The 26,252-nt window shown below is 31.4% G+C and overlaps 1 protein-coding gene across 2 annotated transcripts; it reads right to left on the bottom strand.

The window, feature by feature from the left end:
• Window positions 1-3,728: 3,728 nt before the first annotated feature.
• Window positions 3,729-26,246, bottom strand: LOC143068848 (putative ATP-dependent RNA helicase DDX28). 2 transcript variants are annotated; one of them, XM_076243187.1, is made up of 15 exons: window positions 26,209-26,246; window positions 22,070-22,141; window positions 20,594-20,863; window positions 20,079-20,192; window positions 18,680-18,737; window positions 17,919-18,070; window positions 17,159-17,230; window positions 16,397-16,478; window positions 15,904-16,010; window positions 14,240-14,347; window positions 13,399-13,495; window positions 9,767-9,918; window positions 6,659-6,751; window positions 6,216-6,368; window positions 3,729-3,841 (listed from the first exon to the last, which is right to left on the bottom strand). In XM_076243187.1, exons 2-15 carry the CDS (start codon window positions 22,124-22,126, stop codon window positions 3,743-3,745), a joined length of 1,614 nt encoding a protein of 537 aa, XP_076099302.1. In that variant the 5' UTR covers window positions 22,127-22,141; window positions 26,209-26,246; the 3' UTR covers window positions 3,729-3,742. The 2 variants fall into 2 exon arrangements, with proteins under 2 accessions (XP_076099302.1, XP_076099303.1); XM_076243188.1 differs by lacking the exon at window positions 26,209-26,246 and adding an exon at window positions 26,056-26,164.
• Between the last annotated feature and the right edge of the window lie 6 nt (window positions 26,247-26,252).

Raw genomic sequence — 26,252 nt, 5'->3', positions numbered from 1 at the left:
GACAATAAAGCAACAGTTTAAAACATATCAGTTTGGAATATGCATGACAGTTAGTATCCATTCGTTTGATGTGTTTGAGATTTTGCTTTTGCCAATTAATTGAGGACTCCTTTTTATGAATTTTCCTTGGAGTTAAGTATTTTTGTGATTTTACTTTTCTTTTGCATGCCATTCATACTTCTTCATCAACACATCTGATTTAATAAAATCGTTTTAAAAATGTTGAAATTGCTTGAACATACATTAGGCGCGTAACCTTTTAGAAATGCATGCAAATTAGATGTTTGGCAGCTGGCACAACATTATTCAAAATATCTAGGTATCCAAGTAAAAATTCAAAAAAGAAAAAAGATAACAATTGGTGATCACGAGGATTACCTTTATCTTATTTTTTTGCCAAAACAAATACTTCCCAAATTCAAATTTTCAACATCCAATTGTAATCTTGTTATTCGGGAACATAACAGAGAAGGAAGTACTTATAAAAATGTTTTTGTTTTAATTTTCCATTTGAAGTTCTTAAGAATGCAGATTTTCAATGAATGTCAGAAAAGAGAGTCATATTTAAGGGTGTCATACCTACCATAAACTAGTTTCCTATTTTAAGTCTCGGCACAGATATATGCAGTTTAAAACCTATTTAAGTAACTCTTGTAAGTCAACCACAGTTAGTGAGCATGAAACACAATTTCTTCTTCTTAATAACCTACTTTATATAACCCCAATAGCTGCAAGAAAAACATTGACAGCGTGTAAACTTAATTTTCATGACAATTCTAGCTCCACAACATTTCAGCTGAAAGAACTGGGTAATATAATAATCTTTGAAATGATATACACAGGCAAAATTTGCTCACATGAATTTCACATGAATCTCACGTGAAATTCACATGAAAAAGTTTACGTGAGATTCACCTCAAACGAGCTTATACATGAAACTCACGTGAAAATTTTCATGTGAATTTCACGTGAATTGAGATTCACACGAATCTGATGTGAATTTTTTCACATGAATTTCACGTGAAATTTACAAAAAAAAAATTGATATTTTACATGATTTTAATTCAATTTGAAAATTTACATGTTATTTGAAATACTCTATTTTAAAAAATCATGTGAATTTCACATGAAAATTTTTTACGTGATTTCCATGTGAAATTCACATTAGTTTCACATGAGATTCACGTGAAACTCACAAAAACTGATTTCACATGAGTTTCACGTATAAGCTCGTTTGAGGTGAAATTGATGTGAATTTCATGTGAGATTCACATGAATTTAAATTCACGTGAAATTGATGTGAGTGAAATTTTCCTGTGTAGAGCTAATATATTGTTCAAATGACATAAGCTGTCAATTTTGTGCTCACCGATTTGACTCAAATTCTCATATTTGAATTATAACATACTTAAACGTATATAAAATCAAAGTGATGGAAATCAGTCATGGAAAGATTAGAAGAGTAGTTTGAATAATTTCATATTAAGGTATGGTGGGGGAAAGGAACATTAATAAAGCACTATTAAAGAAAATTTAATTAACAGCAGGTCTGAATATAGATATAAATAGATAGCGAACTCGTGCAATTGGATTTTTCTTGGTCTATTTTATCTCATGCTATAGGTAAAGCATTGTTTTACCTGTATGAAAATCAATTTTTGTTGACCGAATCAGTCAATCAAATTGTTTACCCTTGGTTCACTTTCAATTTGAACTTTCATTCTTTTTCTTTTAATAACTGAGCACGCCTGGTTCGTGCAACCCAGACTCTAGCTAATGGATTAAATTGAAGGTCACATGAATATGAATTCATTGCGGTCAAATTTTTCATTTGCTAGAGAACATTCTATCAGCGAAGTTTCATAGCTTATCTAGGCAAAATTGGCTTCTTAAAGCGAATTTCATTAATGATTGCACCCATACATGTACATGTTTAAGACTTTGATTTTTTTTGGAACATTCAAATCCGTTATAAAAGATGAATTTTAGTATATTTTGTGAAATTTCATAAAACATCTCAATTTTCGAACAGTTGGAAACTGTCCATAATTTTTTTTCTACCCGGGAAAGATTACCATTTCTCGTTTTTTAACTGATAATCTTAGATGTTTTGAGTCGATAGTATACAAAATCAAGGTCATAATGCGAAAATCAGTAACTTGATCAATGACAATGACGTCAAAATCAGATGCAACCTGTCGGATGACACCTTAAAATCATTGTGCATACCCAATACTTCTGACCTTTTGTAATAGCATCTAAGAAACAGATATAATCACACAACTTCATCGCTGATCATGAAATTAGGAGGTTGAGAGAGCAACATTTATACATTGCAATGATTTATATATATACCAAGTATCTGTAAACTAATCAGTTCAACATATCCAAATAAGACCACCTGCTACTCATTAAATTGTTCTAAATACCCACAATTACAAAACATAAACTTCAATACCAGGCATAACTTCTTTATAAGTGAATAAATGGAAATGAAAGAAACATTTGAATATGGCAAAAAGACTGTAACACAACAACACAGTCAAAGGACACATAGTCTTCAACAATACACAGTTGTCTATGTAGATATGTAATATTTCTAGTTCTTTATGAAAAGTTTTCTCTTTTTTGGAATTATTGTCAGACCAATTTCTATTTCCAGTTACAACAATACTACATTATCAACATATAAATAACATGCAGTAAAATTGTCAATGAGACAATCAACCACCAGACTTAAAAAGATGAGGATGTATGTAAACAACTGAAGGTCACCATAGGGACGCTAACAACGAAATATCAGGCATAAGAAAAGGAAACCATTTTTAAAGAGCAAACCAAAAGAATGATTTATGCTAAAAATAAGAAAAACGGAAAACAGACAGAAACAAACAGCAGCATTGTTTTACAGTTTCTTGATTTGGGACAAGCACAAGATGTTGGCGATTTAAACAGATGTGTGAGCAAAAAAACCTTCCCTAACCTTTGATAGCGATGTAACAGCATAACACAAGATTTAACTGTAAAACCCTGTTGGAAATGACTTGACTCATCAGATTGGTTCTAAGCACAAAAACATTTACTTTATTTATATTGATGGCTTTCAGCACTTTTGAGCTATTTCATTGCAGTCAGATTCAATTTGTGCAGATGTCAGAGTTCCCAAAGAGAACCAACAACCTTCATGAATGCACTGGGTTCCTATTGCTCAGTCTTCAGTTTTCTATGCTGTGTTTTGTGTACCATTACTAGTCATTTTATCAACTTTCGTCTTTTGCAATGTTATCAACAGTTTGTTTTTTTAAGTTGTGAGTTTGAATGTACCTTTGTTATCTTTCACCTTTCTTTTATGGGAGATATTCTAGTAGTTATCAGCTATTATTAGATAGGGTGTTTTCCTTGAAAGTAGCTGCTACTGACTAAAAAGCCTCCAAAACAAAAATGTCATGAAAGAAAGGATAGAAAAGACATCTATGATTTTTGGTCTGTATAGTGTTGCTGGTGAATCAGAGTTTTAAAATGATAAAAATTTGGTTGAAAAGAGCACAAAATTGAATTGGTATTAGAACTGTTGTATATTTCAGGTTACTAGTATACCATTTATTTATAAATCTTTATCTTTGTTTTTCAATATCAATAACCTCATTTCTAAAATTACTTTTGTTTTGTTCATGACATCATTAAGTCTGAATATTCATGACTGGTCAAAATTTTGTAATAATGGAGAATTATATGTTTAATTTTATTCTTGTTCAAATTCTCTTTTGTCTGCTCTACCAACTAGTTTCTTTTTTATGTTTGCATTGACATTGTGTAGTTCCTTGGATTTCCTGGCTGCAGTCTGAAACAGAAAAAAAAACCAATATCATGCATGAAATAAAAAACAAAAATCATATCGAGGCAAATCCTAACTTACTACAAGTGTTATACTAAAACTACTTGGTTTACTAATATAGGTTGATAAACATTGTTTGAATATGGTTGACTGTGTATTCATTAATTTTAAATGTCATTGATTGAAGAAAAATTGTATGAAACTTCATTTTGTAGATTTGCTAAAGTTGTAGGAAATTTGTACTTCTTTGAACATTTAAAAATTCTTTCTTGGTTTGTCTCTACCAATGACATCTATGACAGACTTGGGGTAATTGTAATTGTAATCGTTAATCAGCTGTAATTGATTACAATTTTTCAAGTAATCAGTGTAATCATTAATCAGCAAAAATCTGATTACATGTAATTTAATTTAATCAATTACTTTTCAAAATACCCTGTAATCATGATTACTTTTTGATTACATTCTGATTACAATGAAAAAAATGTAAAATTGTGTTTTGGTCAGTAAATGAACCTCTTTGTTATTCATATTTGATAAATTTTTTACATACTAAAATGGTTTGGTTACTTTAAGCATGTCTACTTCAGTAAAAAATAAACTGTTACAGTATTGAAAAGTCATCATTAGCCTAAGCAGAGACATATAATATAATTATAAACCTTTTATCTTGGTAAAAGATATTGTACATACATGTATATTCATCGTTTTATAATGATCTTCATATTAATATTTGATAATAACTGTTGTATATTCAAGTAATACTTTTCTTTAACCCTGAATTATAATCTTTTGTTAATTTTTGTGATTTTTGTCAACTTCGAATTGACAGGTAGGAGACTAATTAAGGTTTGTTTTTATTGCAATTACCAATGAGTATAGCTGTAGGGAAATATATATATGATAAAAGATATATCAGACATGAAAATTTATCTAATTAGCACAAATTAAATTTAAAAGTTGGACAAATATGTTGTTTAAAATTTTTTTGTATTTGGACTGGACATGTAAAATGCAATGATTTTTAGTACTTACACATGTTACATATTGTTTACAATTTGATTAAACATATCTATTAACATTTAACATAGTTTTAACTGGTAACTTTATTTCATCCATATTTAAACTTCCATAAACTGCAACTTGGAATACATATAAATTATGAAAGAGGTCAGAAGACAAACAAAAAAACACTTGATTATGATATATCTTTATTAAATTTAATTCAAAATAATTCAGAGATCATTGGTGAGAAAGTGTAATGTATATGTATGTAGTGAAATTTGGTGTTTATTTAAATAGATGAAGTTTAATTTGAAGTTATCATTTTATAATTGAACCAAATAAAATACTTTCTCAAAAATGCTATAGTTATATTGAACGATTATTCATTCACATCATTCAAAATGTTTTGTTTTTAAATTCATTGTAATCAGATGTAATCATGATTACTTTGCCAATGTAATCATTAATTTAATCAGATACTTTCAGAAATGATGTAATCATTAATTTAATTTAATCGTACAAATGACAAAGTAATTGTAATTTAATCAATTACATTGAAAGTAATCGGACCCATCTCTGATCTATGAACATTAGTATCAAAGTATAATAATGAATTCACAGTATATATTACTCTTTCATTGAAAAATTAAACAAATCAATATCTTACTACAAAGATCCACTTTCAAGTATATTCAAGTTAATTATTCCTGATTGAGTATATATTCCTTATTATTGTTCTAGTTTTTTGTAATACATCTACCATTTTTTTTTTTGGGGGGGGGGGGGGGGGGGGTTATACCCGACGCAATATGAGTTACATCAGAAAACATTACTTATGGTCATTCAGAAGTGTGGAAGAGAAAAATATTATTATACTCCATGTTAAAATGCCAGATTTGATTGTTCATAAGAGGGCGATAATCTATCACACAGCTTATATTCTTTTACCCTTCACACACTTAATCAGTTGTGCACTGTATTTAAAAGGAAAGTTGTTATAAGAAAAACATCATAGTTTATTTATTTTAATTTAAAAGTTTAATATGTGTTATTTATATACTGTAATATAGCAATATAAAAAAGAAGATGTGGTATGATTGCCAATGAGACAACTGTCCACAAGAGACCAAAATGACATAGACATTAACAACTATAGGTCACTGTACAGCCTTCAACAATGAGCAAAGCCCATACCTCATAGTCAGCTATAAAAGGCCCCGATAAGACAATGTAAAACAGTTCAAACAAGAAAACTAAAGGTCTTATTTGTATAAAAAATGAATGAAAAACAAATATGTAACACAAACAAACGACAACCACTGAATTACAGACTCCTGACTTGGGACAGGCACATATGGTTGTTTATTTTTTTTACCTCTATATTCCACAGTAGGTCTACCTCCCAAGCATATGTTACAAAACTTGTGACTAGACCTTGATATTTGGAACCAACTCGACCTACACGGCCAGCACGATGAATGTAGTCCGACATAAAATTAGGGAAATCATAATTAATCACATGTTCTACCTGTAAATAGAAATAAAGTTATATAAGTATTAATATAACAAAAACATTAAAAGCTGTCACAAATATCTTAAATGTCTTACATCCTTATTTTTATACATTTTTATTTATGTATGATGATCCTGTTAAAAAGTTACCTGGAAGATTGATTTTGAAATTGCTTTAGTTCTATTGTAAAATAATGTCCTAATCAAAAATAATATTCCAAGATGGCAGTCTCATTTAAATGTTGGTGTAAGTAATATACTGAAGAAGAAAAACCACACATACAGCAGACAGGAAGAGGCACTCACCCTGACAGTGTCTAAGCCTCTAGAGGCTATATCTGTACATACTAATAAATCATTCTCTTCATTCTGGAATCTTTCAAATATATCTTTTCTTTCCTGAAGCATAAAAAGAAGGTTTAAGGTCAAGTTACAGTAAATGGGTTATGTCAAAGATTTCTGTAAAATCTTGCATACCAGTCTGGCTCGATGAACTACAAATGAAAATTGAAAAAATAATGCATTTTTCTAATTTATTATATACCTAGTAGTAAATACAGATAAATTGTATGTGTAATACAATCATCGGCAAGCGTGCTGTATCAGCCACCCGTGATGATATCGATATCAGCATGGTTGCAAAAGCTTTATCACACCTTTAATCTGTATGACGTCACATCATCAATTGCAGTCACTGTTGCAAAGGCTTTATCAAATCCCTAATGTGTATGACGTCATGTCAAACCTATAACCTGTATGATATCATGTCAATCCTCCTTATCTGTATGATGTCATGTCACATAAAAAACATCTTCTTGAGATATATGTATATAATAAAGTGTATATGATATGGCTTTTTCAATATCACACACTGTATCAACCCTCAACCAATATAATCCCTCGAGCAGAGCTATTGGGATTATATTGGTGTCTCGGGTTGATACGGATGCGATATTGAAAACGCCATATGATATTCTCTATTTATCATTTGAAATATTACTGATTGAATTCTTTCAAAATGTGTGAAAATGTGTAAAGAAAGCACACAAAATCGACTAAAAACCTTCTAAAATTTGTCTTAAAATCATTTTTCTTAAAAAACTATATGTTGTTAATACATTTAATGGTGAAAAATAAAGATAGGGTTCCTTACTTCGTTTTTACAATATATATCATTCCGATATGACCATATGATTATTCTATATCATTAAAACAGAAATTTATGTGTCAACAACATAAAGTTTTTTATGTGAAATTTTAAAAGATTTTTTGCAGATTTTATGTGCTATCTATACAAATATTCACTCATATTGAAAGAAATCAATCTGTGATATTTCAGATAATTAAAGAATTAAATGCATTATGTTTTTGATTTTCATTTGTAGTTCAACGAGTTAAGGTTATATGCAAAACTTTTGAAAAATCTGTGACATAGCTGATTTACTGTTCCTTCACCTTAATCAATAGAATATTGAAATGGATAACGGAGGTATGTTTGTCTAGCTGGTTAAAGGTTAAAAACACAATTTTAATACATTTTGTACCCATTAATGTGAATTAACAAACACAATTATTTGTTCATTAATGGAATTTTCAAGTCAAATGAGTGACGCAGCATATTCACGCCACACATTTTTAAAACTAAATACCCCAATGATGATTGTGGCCAAGTTTGGTTTAATTTGGCCTAGTAGTTTCAGAGGAGAAAGTTAGACCAAGTTTTAATTACTCAACTGAAACAAGAGTGCACACACTGAAATGTCTCGCATTCTTTACTAATCATTGATATTATGTTGATAGTCCTAAATATAAAGCTTTATTACAACTGTCACATAAACTTAACATTAACCAAAGAACCATTAAAATAAGGTCAAGGTCAGATGAACCGTGCCAGGCAGATATGTACAGCTAACAATGTTCCATACAACGAATATAGTTGACTTTATGGTTTAAGAAAAGTAGACCAAAACACATACACTAAAAATGAGCAATGAACGGTGAAAATGAGGTCAAGGTCAAATAAAACCTGCACAACTGACACAAAAATACTAAAATATTTCCATACACCAAATATAGTTGATCTATTGCATATAGTATAAGAAAAAAAGACCAAAACTCAAAAATTAACTTTGACCACTGAACCATGAAAATGAGGTCAAGGTCAGATGACACCTGCCAGCTAGACATGTACACCTTACAATCATATCATACACCAAATATAGTAGACCTATCACATACAATATAAGAAAAACAGACGAAAACACAAAAACTTAACTATAACCCCTGAATCATGAAAATGAGGTCAAGGTCAGATGACATCAGCCAGCTAGACATGTACACCTTACAATCATTCCATACACCAAATATAGTAGACCTATCACATACAGTATAAGAAAAATGGAAAAAAACACAAAAACTTAACTATAACCACTGAAAATCAGGTCGGTCAGATGACACCTGTCAGTTGGACATGCACACTTTACAATCCTTCCATACACCAAATATACTACTCATATTGCTTATAGTATCTGAGATATGGACTTGACCACCAAAACTTAACCTTGTTCACTGATCCATGAAATGAGGTCGAGGTCAAGTGAAAACTGTCTGATGGGCATGAGGACCTTGCAAGGTATGACACATCAAATATTGTTATCGTATTACTTACAATAAGAGAGAAATTAACATTACAAAACATCTCAACTTTTTTTTCAAGTAGTCACTGAACCATGAAAATGAGGCCAAGGACATTGGACATGTGACTGACAGAAACTTCTTTACATGATGCATCTATATACAAAGTATCAATCATCCTGCCTTGTGGTCATAAAACTTTCAAGTCAGTTTTTTATACTCCAAAATCAACCAATCAAAATGTTGGTTTTCATGTTTCGAGCATGATTTTTGTGCTCCGAACACTGAGCAAAGTTTTATGACTTCAGGTCTTCCACCTTTCTGAAATATAAAGCTTTTAAGAAGTTAGCTTACGCTGCCGCTGTAGCCACCGCTGGATCACTATCCCTATGTCAAGCTTTCTGCAACAAAAGTCGCAGACTCAACAATTACTTGATATTTTCCAACTTACATGGCAACTTGTGTAGAATATATATCAAGTGATGACCTTTACATTGATGCATTATGCAGGATCTTAGCATATCTTTAAGCGGACATTTCATTTAAAAAATTATAATAGATCAGCACTTTCATTTCTCAAAGCAAATTTCAATTTTGAGTTAAATGAAAGAATAAATCAACTTTTGTGACTGTGAAAAACAATTTCAGTTTATTTGTAGTTTATAAGTGTAAATTTCCTCGTCAGTTCAAACAATAGTTTGATACATATGATTGGTTCTAACATTCCCATGGGTTTCTTATTAGTCCTAAGTAAAGCTTTAAAGAATCATTTGTACTTACATATGGTGTCATCCCTGCATTCATAAGAACATTATCAATGGATTGTTCTTTTAAAAATCTTGACAACCAGACTGATCTGGCATGTTCATTACAGAATATCATTGCTGGAGTGCCTTTCTTCATTAATTTTTTTGACATTAAAACAATCTCCTCTGAAAAACAAAACAAGAAGACATTCTGCTGCTGTTACTGATTTCAATGATTAATCAAAGTGCTGGATAGCACCTCTGAAAAGTTTGCAACTGTATATGTGTATTATTTCAAATAGGTTATTGACGTGTATTATTTTAAATAAGTATTTAAATCACTGTTTTGATTTTTTAAACTAAACCATTGTCTCGCCAGCAATTTCAAAAAATCACTTTTTATGCCCCATTTATGGGCATTATGTTTTCTGGTCTGTGCGTCCCTTCGTCCGTCCGTCCTTCCGTCCGTTCCTCTGTCCCATTCAGGTTAAAGTTTTTGGTCAAGGTAGCTTTTGATGAAGTTGAAGTCCAATCAATTTGAAACTTAGTACACACTAGAACACACCCGTGATATCGCGGGTCTGTGACTGAATTAAAGTATATAACTATGCCTACGCCTTATTTTAGTATTGGGATTGCCATCTGATAAAGTCATGCCGATTATAAGATGCACAGTGTTCTCTGCTTTCAAAATCTGTCTGTTTGAACCCGTCGACCTGGAACTTATCAATTATTGGTAATATTAATTGAAAACAAAAGGTCCTGGAATGGAGTATTTTTTAATCAACAGCATTGTCCTATATTTATTAATTTAGTTATAAATAAAGTTGAATTCTTTGATTCGCTGTTTTATGTCATGCCCGCTAACAAATTGAAAACTGTACCTGTACGCCTTATTTTAAGTCCAGATTTTTAGTACTCATATTGTCATCTTAGAAAGTCTTACTGCTTAAAATACTACAATAGGGAACAATTTGACAATGATTGAATTTAGTAGTGTCAACCCTGTGACTATGACCCGTGTACATGGCAAAATCCGAAATACACTGTTTGGTGGTGCGCCTGTCAGATGAGAAACGTACCGATAAGTAATAGGTAACAGGTGAATATTAATTATGTGGAAGAGTGCTGTAATTTTTTTTAAATCAACACCATTGTCCTATATTGGATATATATAAAATTGAATTCTTTGATTTGTCGTTTTTACCCAATGACGGCTGATAAATTGGACCTCGTCATTTTAGTATTATAGTTGTTCCCTATGATATAATCTTTCTAATTTTAATGCCAAATTAGAGTTTTTACTCCATTTTCACGGTCCACTGAACATATAAAATGATAGTGCAGATGGGGCATGCGTGTACTGGGGACCCATTCTTATATATCTATACTTCTAAATCTAAAGACCGTTTTTATGTTTATGTTTTATATATAAAGGTATATATACTTGATAGGGTATACTGAAAATTTCACCCCTTTACATCTAGAATGGTAAAAGTGACGCCAACAAAATTCAAACTTGACTTGTGTTTTGTGGTTGCGTATAAGTTTCATAAAACTTGGTTCAGGCAAACTTAAGTAAGAGAACAGAAATCAATTTTGGGATGTATGGATGTACGTACAAGTAAGGGACGTACATACTTACAGAAAAAAACAAGGATAAAACTCAATATGGTGGGGGCATAACAATAGTAGTATGACCTCAGGAATAAAAAAGTTTATATACACTAGATTCATACAATGTTGATCTGAGGTGCTTATAACCCTGTAACACATTTTAGTTGCTGCTGCATAATTGCCATTGAGGCAATGACATTTGAGATTTTTGTTTTAAGCCATTTATTTAATCATTGCCTCTGTGGGGACACATTATTAATTATAGGTCAATCTTACAAAATCATACTGCCCCAGGAATAAAGTGAGGATAAAAAGTTCTGGATCCGCCACTGCATTGTTAAGCACTAAGAAAGTCATTTTGCTAGTACATGGACAAATGTTATTAAATCATTTTAATAATTTCTACAGCACTTGACTTTAGCTTGATCTCCGTCTTGATACTCTGAACTATAATATTCTTAGAAGTAGTTGATGACTCAGTTGCTTTTAAATTATACGGATGCTTAATTGTCATCAAGACAATGTTTTTTCTGTTGTCAGTTTGATCCACTTGAACATGCTGAACGAGTGAAGGTCCTTATATCCACATTGGAATGTGAAACAGCTAGTACTTAACAAATTAAAAGTTTTCAAATGATTTTTGGCATCAAAACTTTCAGATCGATGTCAGTTTGACAAAAACAATGCACTTTTCTATTTATTTCTATAAGCCGGTATTTACCTTTAATCGTCCATGGCGTGAGACATAAGCCATATAATTATCGATTATTTTATATTCTATCACCTGTGTATTTTTAAAATAAATCAAACCATTATCACTTGTCAATTATCCGACAATTTTGTCAAATATCAACTTGTTCTCGCATACCGGACTCTTTCGATGCACTCGGGCTTTTACTTATTCCATAATAAACAGTTGTAAATATCGTACATAGTAAAAAAAGATGCGGGAAAATGTTCATTCATGAAATATTCATGAATGAAACGCTGTCTCCCGTAGATTTCTTTGATTTTCTCTTCAGCCAATGGCCGATCCGCAAAGTAGTGTTTGTGATACTTATTTTCAATATGAAGCTAAATTCATCTGAATTGTCGTTGAACATTCATTCCTTTTTTATTCAAGCTGTAATCTTTTCAAAAGAGTAGCAACTCAAAGTATCCAAGAATCAGAAGTCGAACACTAGTACTACATTATCTTGGAGCAGAACATTGGGATAGTCTGTCTCACTGGAAGTTGAGGCCGACGCCTAAGGAAAGTAGCAATAGCAAGCTATAGCAAACTTTCCAAAAAATATCTGTCAAGTAATAACAAGGTATTAGTTCACCTACAGCGGCAAAAGTTGAGTGTAGGTTATAGAAATTCATTCAGCTGAGTGAAATTGAACATCGAGTCTGTCCCTTAGCTTTCAAGAATGATTGAAATCATATGAAAAATTGTTCATGCCTTTCAAGAAATTTGGGTGGTTCTTTTAATGATTGACGGGCCATAATTCTTTTTAAAACTGTTATGAGACCTTTGATTGGATAACTTTTTTTTATTATCAATGGGACTTATGAACATGTGCACTTGTTTCACAAAAGAAAACAACCTTTATGTAGAGTAGAAACTGTGTATAACATGAGTTTACACAAGTTTTTTTATAGGTTTATTTAACTCAATCTTTTATTTTTCTGTGGGTTGATTTTAATCCTCTAGTTATTACACATTCTGGCTTTTGTATGATTTTTGGTATGATCTTCGTTTTTTTTTACTCATGAAACTATTTTTGATGTTACAGTTTCTTTATTTTTGGCATTCTTTGAACTTACTGCAGGTAGAATATAATTTCTAGTAATATTGCTACATTTATCATCTTGAGAAGCAATTTTTGTATATTGGGGGAAAATTATATTTTAATGGATAAATTATTTCTTAAGCCTATAGAAAATGTTTATTTTGTTGAATGTATAAATATGTTGTTCCTCTTCACCCATGAATTTCAACAAAATTAATATCCCAAGATTAATAATGCATTCACAGTATCAAATATTGTATATATATATATTTACCTGCTTTTTGTGAAGGTTTCAGTCTTAAAAATTTCTGTGGAACATGTGGCATCAAGTGATGTAGAAAATCTGTTGTTACCTTTTCCATGTCTTCAATCTAAAACACAAATGGTTTTCATTAATTAGGAGTACAAAAAAACCTTTGAATGTTCATCGTTTTACTAAAGATTACAAAACTTTATTCCTTGACTGTTGATCCAAAAGAATTTTACTTTTCAAAACTTATTCATATAGTATATTGAATGACCAATGCACAATTATAACACTAACAGCAACAGCATACAGTGGATTCTTAAGGTTCTTTTTACAATTAAACCTCTGACAAACTCATCTAATAAATTATCCTAACTTTTGTTGAACAAGCTTCTGTAGAAAGCACTTACAAACCAAAGAAAACACTGGAATGAAAAAAACAAACTTTTTCCCTGATTTAAAGTGAATTCAGAAACACTAGAAATAACATTTGTGTGTTTGAAGCAGTGATAGTGTTAAACACCAATTGACACATAAGTATTGTAAATATTCCAATTTAGTAATCTTAAAATTAAAAAAATTAGACTATTTCAGAAAAAGTGACTGTGATGGTTGCCAATGACTTTGCCAACCATGAATAAATGGCAATCGTCATCAAATCAAAACTTTTAGGGGCCAGCTGAGGGACGCCTCCAGGTGTGGGAATTTCTCGCTACATTGAAGACCTGTTGGTGATCTTCTGCTGTTGTTTTTTTTATGGTCAGGTTGTTGTCTCTTTGACACATTCCCTATTTCCATTCTCAATTTTATAACATAACATGTCATATCAAATTACAATTTTGAATCAGATTCAATCTGTTTTACTCACAGGAAATGAATCACCTAGTATAGTTTTTAAACTTCTTGGCATGGTGGCACTAACTAGTACTAGCTGCATTCCTACTGCACTTGTCTCTGAAATAATATTCTCTGAAACCTGAAAAGAAAATTAAAATTCAGTTTATTTTCTTACACAACGCATAAAGGCTGTACAAGAATTAAACTCATGGGTATGGGAGGCATATTTTGAAGACCCCAACCACCCATAAAACAAACAAAAAATCATAAACTTTGCAAAATTCTCAGCAAATACCCATGTTTAACATGGAGTGCCTCCCATTCCTGAACCGATATATAAATATTGGAACAGCCCTTCTATCTTTCTGCTCCTTGCATATATTAACTGATTGACATGATTTTTTGAAATACAAAACGTCAGAAGTTCCTGTATGTATCTGTCATCTTTTCTTCCAGCCAATTATTAACTGAAGGAGATCTTATGTTATCAGTTGAAGAAATTTTGTGTTGAATGTCAGAGAAGAATAGCCTCAGCTGAATTAGTCTAGTCAAACTAAGTTTTAACCTCAAACTGATTGCAACAGAAAATGTTTTAGTTCTAATCTATAGCATTAAGCCCTAAATATACACAGAAAAAAGTCCCATAAAATCTAACTTGAGGAAACTCAAATTTTGCATTTTTAATTTCTTATTGAAATTAACATTGGAAAGGGAGATAACGCCACAAAAATGTGGGTTTTTGTGTCAGTTTTTGGTTGATTTTCTTTAAATTCATGTAAAATATTATACTTTGATGGGATTATAAGTTTGTATTTGACTACATTATATAACCTCCTGCTCATGAAATGTACAAAACTGAAGTGTTATGGGTATTTTTTTTTTTTGGCACATTTTTCATTAAAGAAATTGAAAATTTATGGCTTTGTGACCATTTTGAAAAAATAATGTGAATATTTGGTATTGTTTATATTTGTAAATTATATTTGTTCAGCATCTACCTTGTTTAAAGAAACTTTAAACCACAACAAGAAGAAAATATGCATTATTAGTTTTATTCAATTTGAGATTCTTTACCTTAACATGCTGAAAAATCGAATAATTGGTCAACTAATGAATTATGAAATCTAGGTTGTAGCTTGATAAAAGATATGAAAACACCTTTAGAGTGGTTTGTTATACTCTACAGACAACTAAAATATCAAGAACCAATACATTCTGTTGAATAGAAGTGGTAAAGTTATAATTTGGATAAATTTTTATTGATATTTCTAACTTTTTTGCAGAGTTATCTCCCATATCAATGCAAACTCCATAGGAATTTTAAAATCATCATTTATAGTTTTTCCCAAGTTAGATTTTTTGGGACTTTTTCCTGTGTATATTTGGGTAATAATGCTAAAGATTAAAAACTTTAAATAAAACTCTTCTGTTGTAATTACTTCAAGGTTAGGGTCAAATTTATGCTAGATAGACTGGACTAAATTCATAAAAAAGTCTACTCAAGCAATTTATACATAGACATACGATATGGTCACCATCCATCATCAAAGATAGTACATTGTATTGTACATTCAGAAATTTTATGATGAAATCATTTAAATATTATTATGTTAACAGCATTGTGATATTTAGTGTTTGTTGTGTATTTTTTCAATCCTGATATAAGCCCTGTCAAAGAAGTTATGTAAAACTTACACCTAATTTATTTATAATATATTTGATTTCTGAATTAAAACTGTCATCCAGTAATGTGTCTGCCTCATCAATGACTAAATGTCTCACATGGGACGGTTTAATTATCCCTGAAAAGAAAAAAAGAAAAATCAAATTTGTGATGTTTCTTTAAAATTTAGAAGAAAAAATCAAACAAACAGTTCTCTTTTTTTACAAGAATCATGTGATGCATGAAAATGTAAGACCTTAAAGTCATTGCATATTTTAAAAGTGTCTGAACGTTACCTTTTAAACTACAATATAAAACACTAAAATAAAAAACTTTGAACTTGCATTGACAAAAAAACCCACAGAAATTAGATGACACAAACATTCACAAATTAATAACAATAAAGTATATTCTGAATGGTAATTTTCATATGGCATGACATAAAATAAAAAGGGATATTTTGGCATCTTGCGTCTTAAGGTCCATCGATCCTGATATACAATAAATAATCCTAGCGATACTTACTGGCTCCTAAGAATTTCCTTAACATTCCTGTTGTTGATATCAGTATATCAATTTCAGATTTCTTTGGATAAGCCAACTTTTTCTATAGTAAAGAGAAAAGAAAACAAATTATTTATAGTTAATATGTAATTTACAGGTACACCTATAGTCTATCCTTCATTGTTGAAGGCTGTAGGGTGACCTAAAGTAACCCTCAATGTCATTTGGTGTCTGGTGAAGAGTTGTCTCGTTGGCTATCATACCACATCTTCTTATTCTTATATATTTATTTGCTTAATTAGTATTTCTTCCCTAAATTGAAAGTCCAGTATCATTGGAAAAATCTAATTTCATTTCAATAAAATAAACAATCAAATGAATTTATCCGTAATTCGTCTATTTTCCCTTTGATCTTACTGCCTAATAATTTCGAGTATCAACGTACTGGCTGTATCACTGAAAATATTAGGCAATACGTTGTGTGACGTCATAATTACCGATAAACAGAATAATAGGTAGTTTCGTTTTTGATACTGACTATATCATGTGGAATATCTTAACTCGTCCTAACGGGCTCGTCTAGATATTCCACATGATATAGTCAGTATCAAAAACGAAACTACCTGTTATTCTATATGGAGTAGTAATTTTATTCTATGCAATATATAAAGATTTGTATTCCTCCTAAAAGAAAACATTTAGAAAATCAACATATGAAAATTCTTCCACCAACACAATAAAATATAAATGATTCTATTTGAAAGCTGATAATAAAAGACCTACTTTTGTTCCAAAGCTTCCTATCATAGTATCTACAGAAAAGTCCATCTGTGCTGCAAACTTGTCTGCAAGGACCTGAAAATATAAAATCATATGTTTTTGTTTTTAGTTTAATTTATGAAAGACAAAAAAAACTAATATTTTTTTCACTTCATGCACTGGAAATATTTCATATCATTTTTACAGACTTCCATACATATGAAAATCCAAATATTTCATTCCACAATTTATAAGTCAAGCAAAGTCTTGAATCTGAATTCAACACATTCAGCTTTAAAAAATTGAAAAAAAAATCTAAAGTAAATAGCTAAAAATATTCACATGGTATGTAACTATTCACATGAACTTTTACCTTACTTAAAGAACCTAAGAAGAACACAGTCAAGTATATTCAATTAATGAGAAAATACTTCAATTAATTCTGCTTTAATGCCTCGTTCACATGGACATTTAATTCAAATTGAATTCGAATCGAATTTGCAAATCGCGTTCACACACTCTTCTTTTTTAATTGAATTGGCTAATTCGAATTATCTAATTCGCATTAGAAATATGCTTTTGTGAATACGAATTAAAAGTTAACGTCGTTTGGACAGTAAAGCGAATTTTAAGAGCATTGTAATTCGAATTAGAAATGACGTTAGGACATAAAACGTTTCGAATGCGAATTAAACTTATTTGAATTAGTTAATGCGAATCGAATTCGAATTACGTGTGAACTCAGCATTAAATTGCAAAGAAGGTTTTGCTTTAAATGCTGTACCTTAACCTGTTGTACCAGTTCTTTAGTTGGAACCAATATGATACATCTTGGACTATTTTCTGGAATTTCTGCACCAAATTTAGCATCACTTTTCTTCTGTCTGGATATCATTTCCATTATGGGTAACAAATAAGCTAATGTTTTACCACTACCTTAAATAAAGATGAAATTATGAAAGTGGATCCAATAGAACTTAATATGTAATGCAAAGCAAAGAAAGGAGATACATTTAACTAGGATGTTCGCTACTGAGTTTCAAAATAACAAGCTTTTTAAAAGACTGTTATATATTGATAGTATATAAATAAAGGAACTAAAAAAAAACAAGAAAAAACGCAAGGATTTTATAGGATTTTCAAATATGGCTTTTAAACTATATGTAATAAAATTATGAAAGGTAAGTATGAGTAAGCAGGGATTTTTTTAAGGCCATGTGTTGTTCCTCGTTGTTTGTCTTTGTTAATGATTTTATTATTTTTATTCAAGTATTGCTCAATGGTATTATAGTCTGTTGTGCTGTTGTATGTCTTAATTTGTGAATTTGTTTTTTTCAAGATCAGATATTTGTGGGTGGTGTGATCTAGTATGCTGTCTGTTTGATTATAGATTTCTGCTATCATTTTTCTGTTTTATTTATTGATTTAAAGTAAAGTAAATTCTTTGGCACATTGTGACGCTTTGTCAAAATCATGTTGCTACTACATAAGAACTAATCTTTAAAGTTGTTGTTAAAATCAAAATGTAGAATTGTAAATTCTCACCTGTTTCTGCAGCTATTTGAATATTTTCACCTTCTAAAACCTTAGCAATAGATTTACTCTGTAAACAGAAATTGAAAACAATGAAAACAAATCTGCAGCACTTTCAAAATACAGCAACATGTCATTTCACTGCTTAGCCTTTACAGTTATTCCTGCAGTATGTTAATTTCTGTGATTAAACTATAAAAAAATGGCTATTTATAAAATGAAAATAAAATGTTTCTATTTTGTACATTGATTGGCTTTATTGATTTCATCACTGTCTTCAACTTTCTATTTTAAATATGTAGGACTCGGAGGTGCGATGGGGATGTTGAAGTGGGATGGTAACACTGAAGTGTGATGGTCTACGCCGAAGTGCGATGATTTTGCATGATGTTTGAATATTGTGACATTTTTCAATATAACGTTTAATACAATATTGGTTTGCAAGTAGTAGGATAGGGTTTTGTAAATGAATGTTTCATGCTCAAAAAAGAAAAGAAAGGAAAAAGAAAGAAAGAAAGAAAACGAACTATTCAAGTCCCGAACACTTTTAAGCATTACATGTGGAAGTTACAAAAATATTTTAACCATGTCTAGCAGCAAATTAGGGAGAGCTACGAGGCTGAAACTTGATGAACTTGGTCAGCAAATGGGCTATACAGTGTTTGGACCTTTGCCGCAAACTTACTATCTAATAGAGAAAAAATATTGAGAGTATTAGCAATGTTTTTGTTAATTAAGTTAATAAGATGGTTTAATCTTGAGATAAATCCTTATTTGTAAGAATATTGTCGCTCTAGTCTTATTTTATTGCGGTTACAGTGTTAATTGTCTGCAACATGATCGCCACAAATCAACCTGACTGCTCCCTACTCTTCCTAAAATAATAAATAGGATTAATTGTTTTGATTAATTTCTAATTTTTGTCATAACATTTGATAAACTGAAATGAACCCTGCTAACTGTTATCATATAGATAAAAAAAAAATAAAAAAAATTGTTTCTCCCTTGAACACCCTATATCTGACTACTACTGCGTGCTAATCGGAGAATTGGCAAATTTACAATTACATAAAAAATAAAAACTTAAGGTCTTTGGTTTGACCTGAACAAAAATTAAAAGATCTTTCAGATGCAAGGCTAGCAGCTACTTATGTCAAGTCCTAATAATTATGATTTTATTTCAATGGCTCATGTACATTTTGTTTTTTGCTCAATGTCACAGGTAGACCATCTCACTACAGCCTAACCACCATCACACTTCACCGTAGATATCAACAAGTTGATGTCACCATCGCACTTCAGCATGTTAACCATCACACCTTGGCGCACACTTTGGCGTGGACCATCACACTTCAGCGTGACCATCGCAGTTCAGAATACCATCGTGGTTCAGAGTCCTTCAAATAAATACCTGTATCACAGTTGGGGAGGTAATGTTCATACTTTCAAGCACAGGCAGAAATTCTGGGTTTATATCGAAGTCTGTAAAGTGTTGAATTTCGTCATCTCTCAGTAAGGCTGGATTCTGAAAAGAAGACAATTCATAAATTTTTCTTTTTTTGTATTAATTATTATTATGCATGAATATAACCATCCCTTTAAGGGATTCTTCTACACTTAAAATCATACTTCAATCACTATGACCATTATGACATCAACTTTTCCCTTGTTAAATCTAACTTTAACAGGAATATTTGATATTTGTGTACAAAAAGTTATAAGGTGCAGGGCACATCATGAACTACTCTAAAATAAAATTTAAAATTTTATTTTTATTTATGTAATGTACCAAGTCTCAAGAAATCATTGTTTTTTCTGGTATACTACAAATTCTGAACCTTGATAAAGATTTACAACTGCTTCCTATAACACAGATAGATTACCAACTGCTATATAATTGAACAAAAATCAAAACCTTTTTCTTACCTTTCCGTAACTATTTATAGTGAAGTAATCTCCAGCAGATTTAGTGTTTTTCCATGCATGAGAAACCAGTACTTTAGGATCAAACTCACTATATGTTTGTCCTTTATGGTGATTGTATTGAGATCGCTTGCATGAAATAATTAAAGGCGATTTGAATTTTATTTTTTTCTTCTTATTTTCTATTTCCTTTTTAAGTTTTTGTTTTTCTAAATTGAGCATCATCTTTTGAGGAACTGTTATTCTTGGCAATTCTCTGTCTCCTACTAGTGTCTGGAAAAAAAGAATAGTATAATATAAAAATCAAACTATTAAAATACCAGTCAGAATAATAATCATGATGCACTGATACAACCTTTCCATATTGTTCAATTTTGAGAAATGTCTAAATATCTTGGCCTTTTCATCACTAGTAAAGTAAAGGTCAAATATATTTATTAAGAAAGAAAGTTGAAAAGGAAACAAAGGAAATTCATAACAAATAATAGTACAAAAGAAAACCTTTGATCTATCATTAAAACTTTAAACCCCAAACAATGCTTAATATCTTAGAATCTATCTTAAACAATGAAAGCTATTCAGCTTCCTTTCAATGGGTTTTTTTTATGATTAAAATTCAAAAATTAGCCAAATTGTGGTATCGTTTAATATAAAATAGAAATTTAAAGATTATCTACACATACAAAAAGAGATAATATTTCTCTAATGTTCTTCTCTTGTACATCTTATGAATGTGACCTACCGAATTAGACTATTTACCGGATTTGTTATCACATAAGCAACATGACGGGTGCCGCATGTGGAGCAGGATCTCCTTACCCTTCCGGAGCACCTGAGATCACCCCTGGTTTTTTGGTGGGGTTCGTGTTGTTTATTCTTTAGTTTTCTATGTTGTGTCGTGTGTGCTGTTGTTTGTTGGTATTTTTCATTTTTAGCCATGGCTTGTCAGTTTGTTTTAGATTTATGAATTTGACTGTCCCTTTGGTATCTTTCGTCCCTCTTTTAAGTGAAGGCATCTTTTTTAAACACTATAAGGCTTGATATAGTTACAAGGATTTGATCTTGTATTGTGGTAGTGCTGTTTGTCAATTTTTAGAAATTATTCTGTCTGTTATATCTCAAGACAAATTTTGGTCTTTGTCAAACTTTGTAATTTATAAATAAATCTTTATATTATCATTATTGGTAAAAATCAGTATATGGTTAAGTACAGAGTTCTCAAAATACCAAAACTCTGTCAGTCCTTCCCATATATTTGGTGGTAAAATCCCATAGACAACCACTTTTTAGAACTATGAAAGAAAAGGAGATACTGCAGGTATATCATTGTTTAATTCAAAATTTCATTACATAAAAAAACTCATTTTGTCTTCAAAAATTCAATAGTGAAAGAGGGAAAACCTAGAGGACATAGAGACTTATCACGCTTATACAATATGCAAAGATTCAAGAACAAGCACTACTTTTGTGTTAACTTACACTGTACTGTTTTAAAAGTATCAATATCTTCTGAAGTCTTCTTGACGAGTACGCCATGTTGGCTTGTGTTATCTAAAATACAGAAAATGTATTTTTCATTAATTAGAATTAAACCATGTCAGTGGTTGTCTTTATATTTGGTTGTAATGGCATCTCTTGAATTGGTTTGTTAACATGCATTCATAATGTAGACCATTTAGTGTTTAACATTTGGCAATGGCACACTTTTTGTTTTTTGAAGAATGTGCACATATGTTAACATAAATGTGTTTTTATTGGTTAGTTGCTGTCTCATTTATATACATCATATACCCCACATTATGATCTATTTTCTATCTGTATGCAATGTCAAATTTTATTTTATTTTTGGGTGATGTGGATGTTTGAGGTCATAACACAGCTGTTATACACAATTTTTGTTTCAACAGATTACTTATAATTTGCGAACAATGCGTTTAAGTTCTGAGATAGACACAAATGACATGTGATAATCTAGAAATATATGAAGTGTTGGGATCAGTACAACATGGTCTACATGGAAACATAAACATACAGACAATGTCACCTACTTAGATTTCACCACCCAGATGAAAACATACTTACTGAACATGTGCATACAATAATGTCATATTTTCAAAGGTTTTAAGTAGTTTTTAAGTGGTACAGTATGTAAGGCCTAAGATTAAGGGCATGTGGGAGCATGAGACAAAACTTTACAATAAAAAAAGAAAGTTTTAAGGGGCAAATATGCCTATATCATTTCAAAATAAATGTGGAATGAATAAAATATTATGAAGGAACATAAATCAAGAATAGTAAAAGTTACACTACACAAATTCATATCCATTTGATTTTTGTGGTAATAAGCATTCTGTGTTATTTTCATAATATTTGGGAGAGGCAAACTTAAGTTAGAGAACAAATGTAGAATGGAAACAAAAAAATCAGCAATTTTTTATCTTGTAAAGGCACACAACTCAAGAACTTTATCTGAACACAACCGAAATTCAAACTCGATCTTTATTTTGCGATCAGAAGCATTGTGTATAAGTTTCATATCATTTGTGTGAGGCAAACTAAAGACTTTATCTTAAGTCTTAGGTCTAAAACAGTAAAAGACGATCATAATGGAGGAACAATGTAAAAGAGGGACGACTGATACCAAAGGGACAGTCAAACTCATAAATCTAAAACAAACTGACAACGCCATGGCTAAAAATGAAAAAGACAAACAGAAAAACAATAGTACACATGACACAACATAGAAAACTAAAGAATAAACAACACGAACCCCACCAAAAACTAGGGGTGATCTCAGGTGCTCCGGAAGGGTACCTTCATGACGAATAACGGTAAAAATACTTGCCATATGACGTTAACGGTATTGTTTGGTGTATGACAATAAAATTTACACTTTTTTAAGACTGATTTTGATGAATCACGTTAATTATTTTCCAAAAATGATGGTAACAATAATTATTTGAGACCTCTGATGAATCACGATAAGGATATTTTGATGAATAATGGTAAAATTTTAAACAATTTGATGCTAACCAGGGGCGTAGCTAGGTATTTAGTCAACTGTAGGCACCAATCGGCAGGGGGGCTGGGCTGCTTAAGGCCCCCAGCCTGTCCAGGGGGCGAAGCCCCCCGACGGAAAACGGATTTCAGCGTTTTAGCTGCAAAATTTTATGTACAAAAATGTTAAATTTACTGGTTATTTAATTATGATAATTATAATATACATGATGAAAAGTTCGAAGAATTATGAATAAAATGATGTACCATAACATCTGACCATGCTGACAGGTGAATCAAATAACGCAGTGCAATCCGTAACATAAAAATTATTTACAATATGCATTGTTATATGCGTAGATAAGCGTATCCCTTTAATTTAGCAGTACTACCTGTTTGTTATTATCATATCTATTCCGTTCTGATTGATATATACGTTTAACTTAATTAATAGTACATATTGACGATCCTTCTTAAAAAAAATAGGCACGTAAACACTGATACTACTATATAATAGAACTATCCTTTTGGCTAGACATCAACCATCAATCTTTTGAATCTTAAACCTTCCACCTAGCCACACAAACACATACAGACATAGTCGATGCCTAACAAAATTCAAGAAATTCGTATTTCTATATATCCTCTACTGTAAAATCCCTACCTGCTTAGGAATTTTGAATAATTGTGGCCATTACACGCCAATCCCTACCTGGTTAGTAATTTTGAATAATTGTGGCCATTACACGCAGATTTGAGAGAACTTAAAATTACTGGAAGCCAGTTGATTGATTGTTTTTTTACATCTTGTGCCAAATATTTATGCAAGTTCAGGACCGTTGAAATTTTTCTTTGCAATAAATACAACTTGGCGCTAGGTCCTGTAATAGGTGTCGTCCAGGACGAAGGTCTGGAAATTTAAAAATGACATGCATTGGAAAATGAGGGATTATTGGATAGGAGCAGAAATTTTGCCTTTCAGTAGACCAACTGCGAACTCCTCAAAGAGTTGCATTCTCTCGACAACCAGGCATCGGATTTAATGTCCCCATTCTGATCAGACGTGGCTGCGTATTTATACATCCTGCACAGAATGACCAACATTGGCAAGCCGGGTGAAGACAAAGTGGAAAGCTAGTTGAAAACTAACAACAACTAATTAAAAAGCTCATGTTTCTCAGTTGATGTTCATTCAAGTTTTTGTTGATATAAGAGAAATGATCTGAACCAAAGTTCTAGTTTTTGTTTCTATATAATGTCAAATCGTAAAAACATTCAATTCTATCCAATATTACATTCAATGAGGACGGAAGACTAGTGTACAAATGGCATTCGATAATTAAAGAATATTGACAACTTCACCGGCTTTCATCTAAGGATAACGTTCTTCATTATTTTTTTTCACAAAAAAAAAATATTTGTGAAAAAAATATGTGTAGGCACGTGCCTAAAGTGCCTAACGGCAGCTACGCCCCTGCTAACTGTAGCCTAAAATAACTGTTTGGCGTCTGGCGTTATGAGGGCATTACTACCCTCGTAAAAGACTAAAGCAAGAGAACCAGAAAAAATAATTCAGTATTTTTTGTATGTACAGGGAAAACCTGTAGAATGGTTGAATTTCACCACCCAAATTCAAATTTGATCTGTGTTCAGGGCCGTAAATAGCCTGACCTGTAAGGGGAGGCTGACTGCCGAGCTGTGCGAGGCCAAATTTTTTTTTGACCCATTTTATGCAGAAAATGATATTTTTTCGGGCATTTTCCCTGTATGCAATGTAAAATGTACCTCCACAGAATGCACCACTTGTTAGATTTTTGTTACATTTCATAAATAAGCACCTGGAAAATATTGAATACAGTTATAAAGCAGAGTTAGGGGAGGGTTGGGATCCCGCTAACATGTTTAACTCCAACACACTCTGTATGTATGTGCCTGTCCCAAGTCAGGAGCCTGTATTTCAGTGGTTTTGATTTGCTGATGTGTAACATATTTGTTTTTCATTCATTTTTTGCACATAAATTAGGCCGGTTAGTTTTCCCGTTTGAATTGTTTTACATTTGTCATTTCGGGGCCTTTTATATTCGACTATGCGGTATGGGCTTTGCTCTTTGTTGAAGGCCGTACGGTGACCTATAGTTGTTAATTTCTTTGTCATTTTGTCTCTTGTGGAGAGTTGTCTCATTGGCAATCATACCACATCTTCTTTTTTATTTATATTAGATTAGGTGTGCCGTTAAAGTAAGATTTTTTTACGCTTTTTCCTGCTCTATGACTCTTCACAATCTATTTTTATTTATGTTTAAAGGCGCCGTAGCGCAGAAAACGATATCTCACAACTGCAAGACACAACTGACAAGGCTAACATAAGCAATAGTATTTGTTTTATATTTGGGTAGAACTACATGTACGTGTGCAGATGAGTTGATTACCGTTTAGCGATATTAACCAGTTTTAAATATCGAACTCACCCTGCCATTATGATTAATCACCTTGTTGGTTAAACTATAACAAACAGTGCTTTTACAATAAACCAGCAGTTTATTCCTTTTGGTATTTTTCTAGTTTGTGAGTAAGACAATAGCTTTAACTCAAATTTGTTATTGAAAAAAATAGTTTCATGCCTTCTAAAAATCTCTTTGGTATTCGGTTGAACCGGAAATCTGAA

This window comes from Mytilus galloprovincialis, chromosome 3 (assembly GCF_965363235.1).
Source record: "Mytilus galloprovincialis chromosome 3, xbMytGall1.hap1.1, whole genome shotgun sequence".
NCBI lineage: Eukaryota > Metazoa > Mollusca > Bivalvia > Mytilida > Mytilidae > Mytilus > Mytilus galloprovincialis.
The sequence above is the reverse complement of the archived record's forward strand: the minus strand, read 5'-3'. Positions and strand labels throughout refer to the sequence as shown.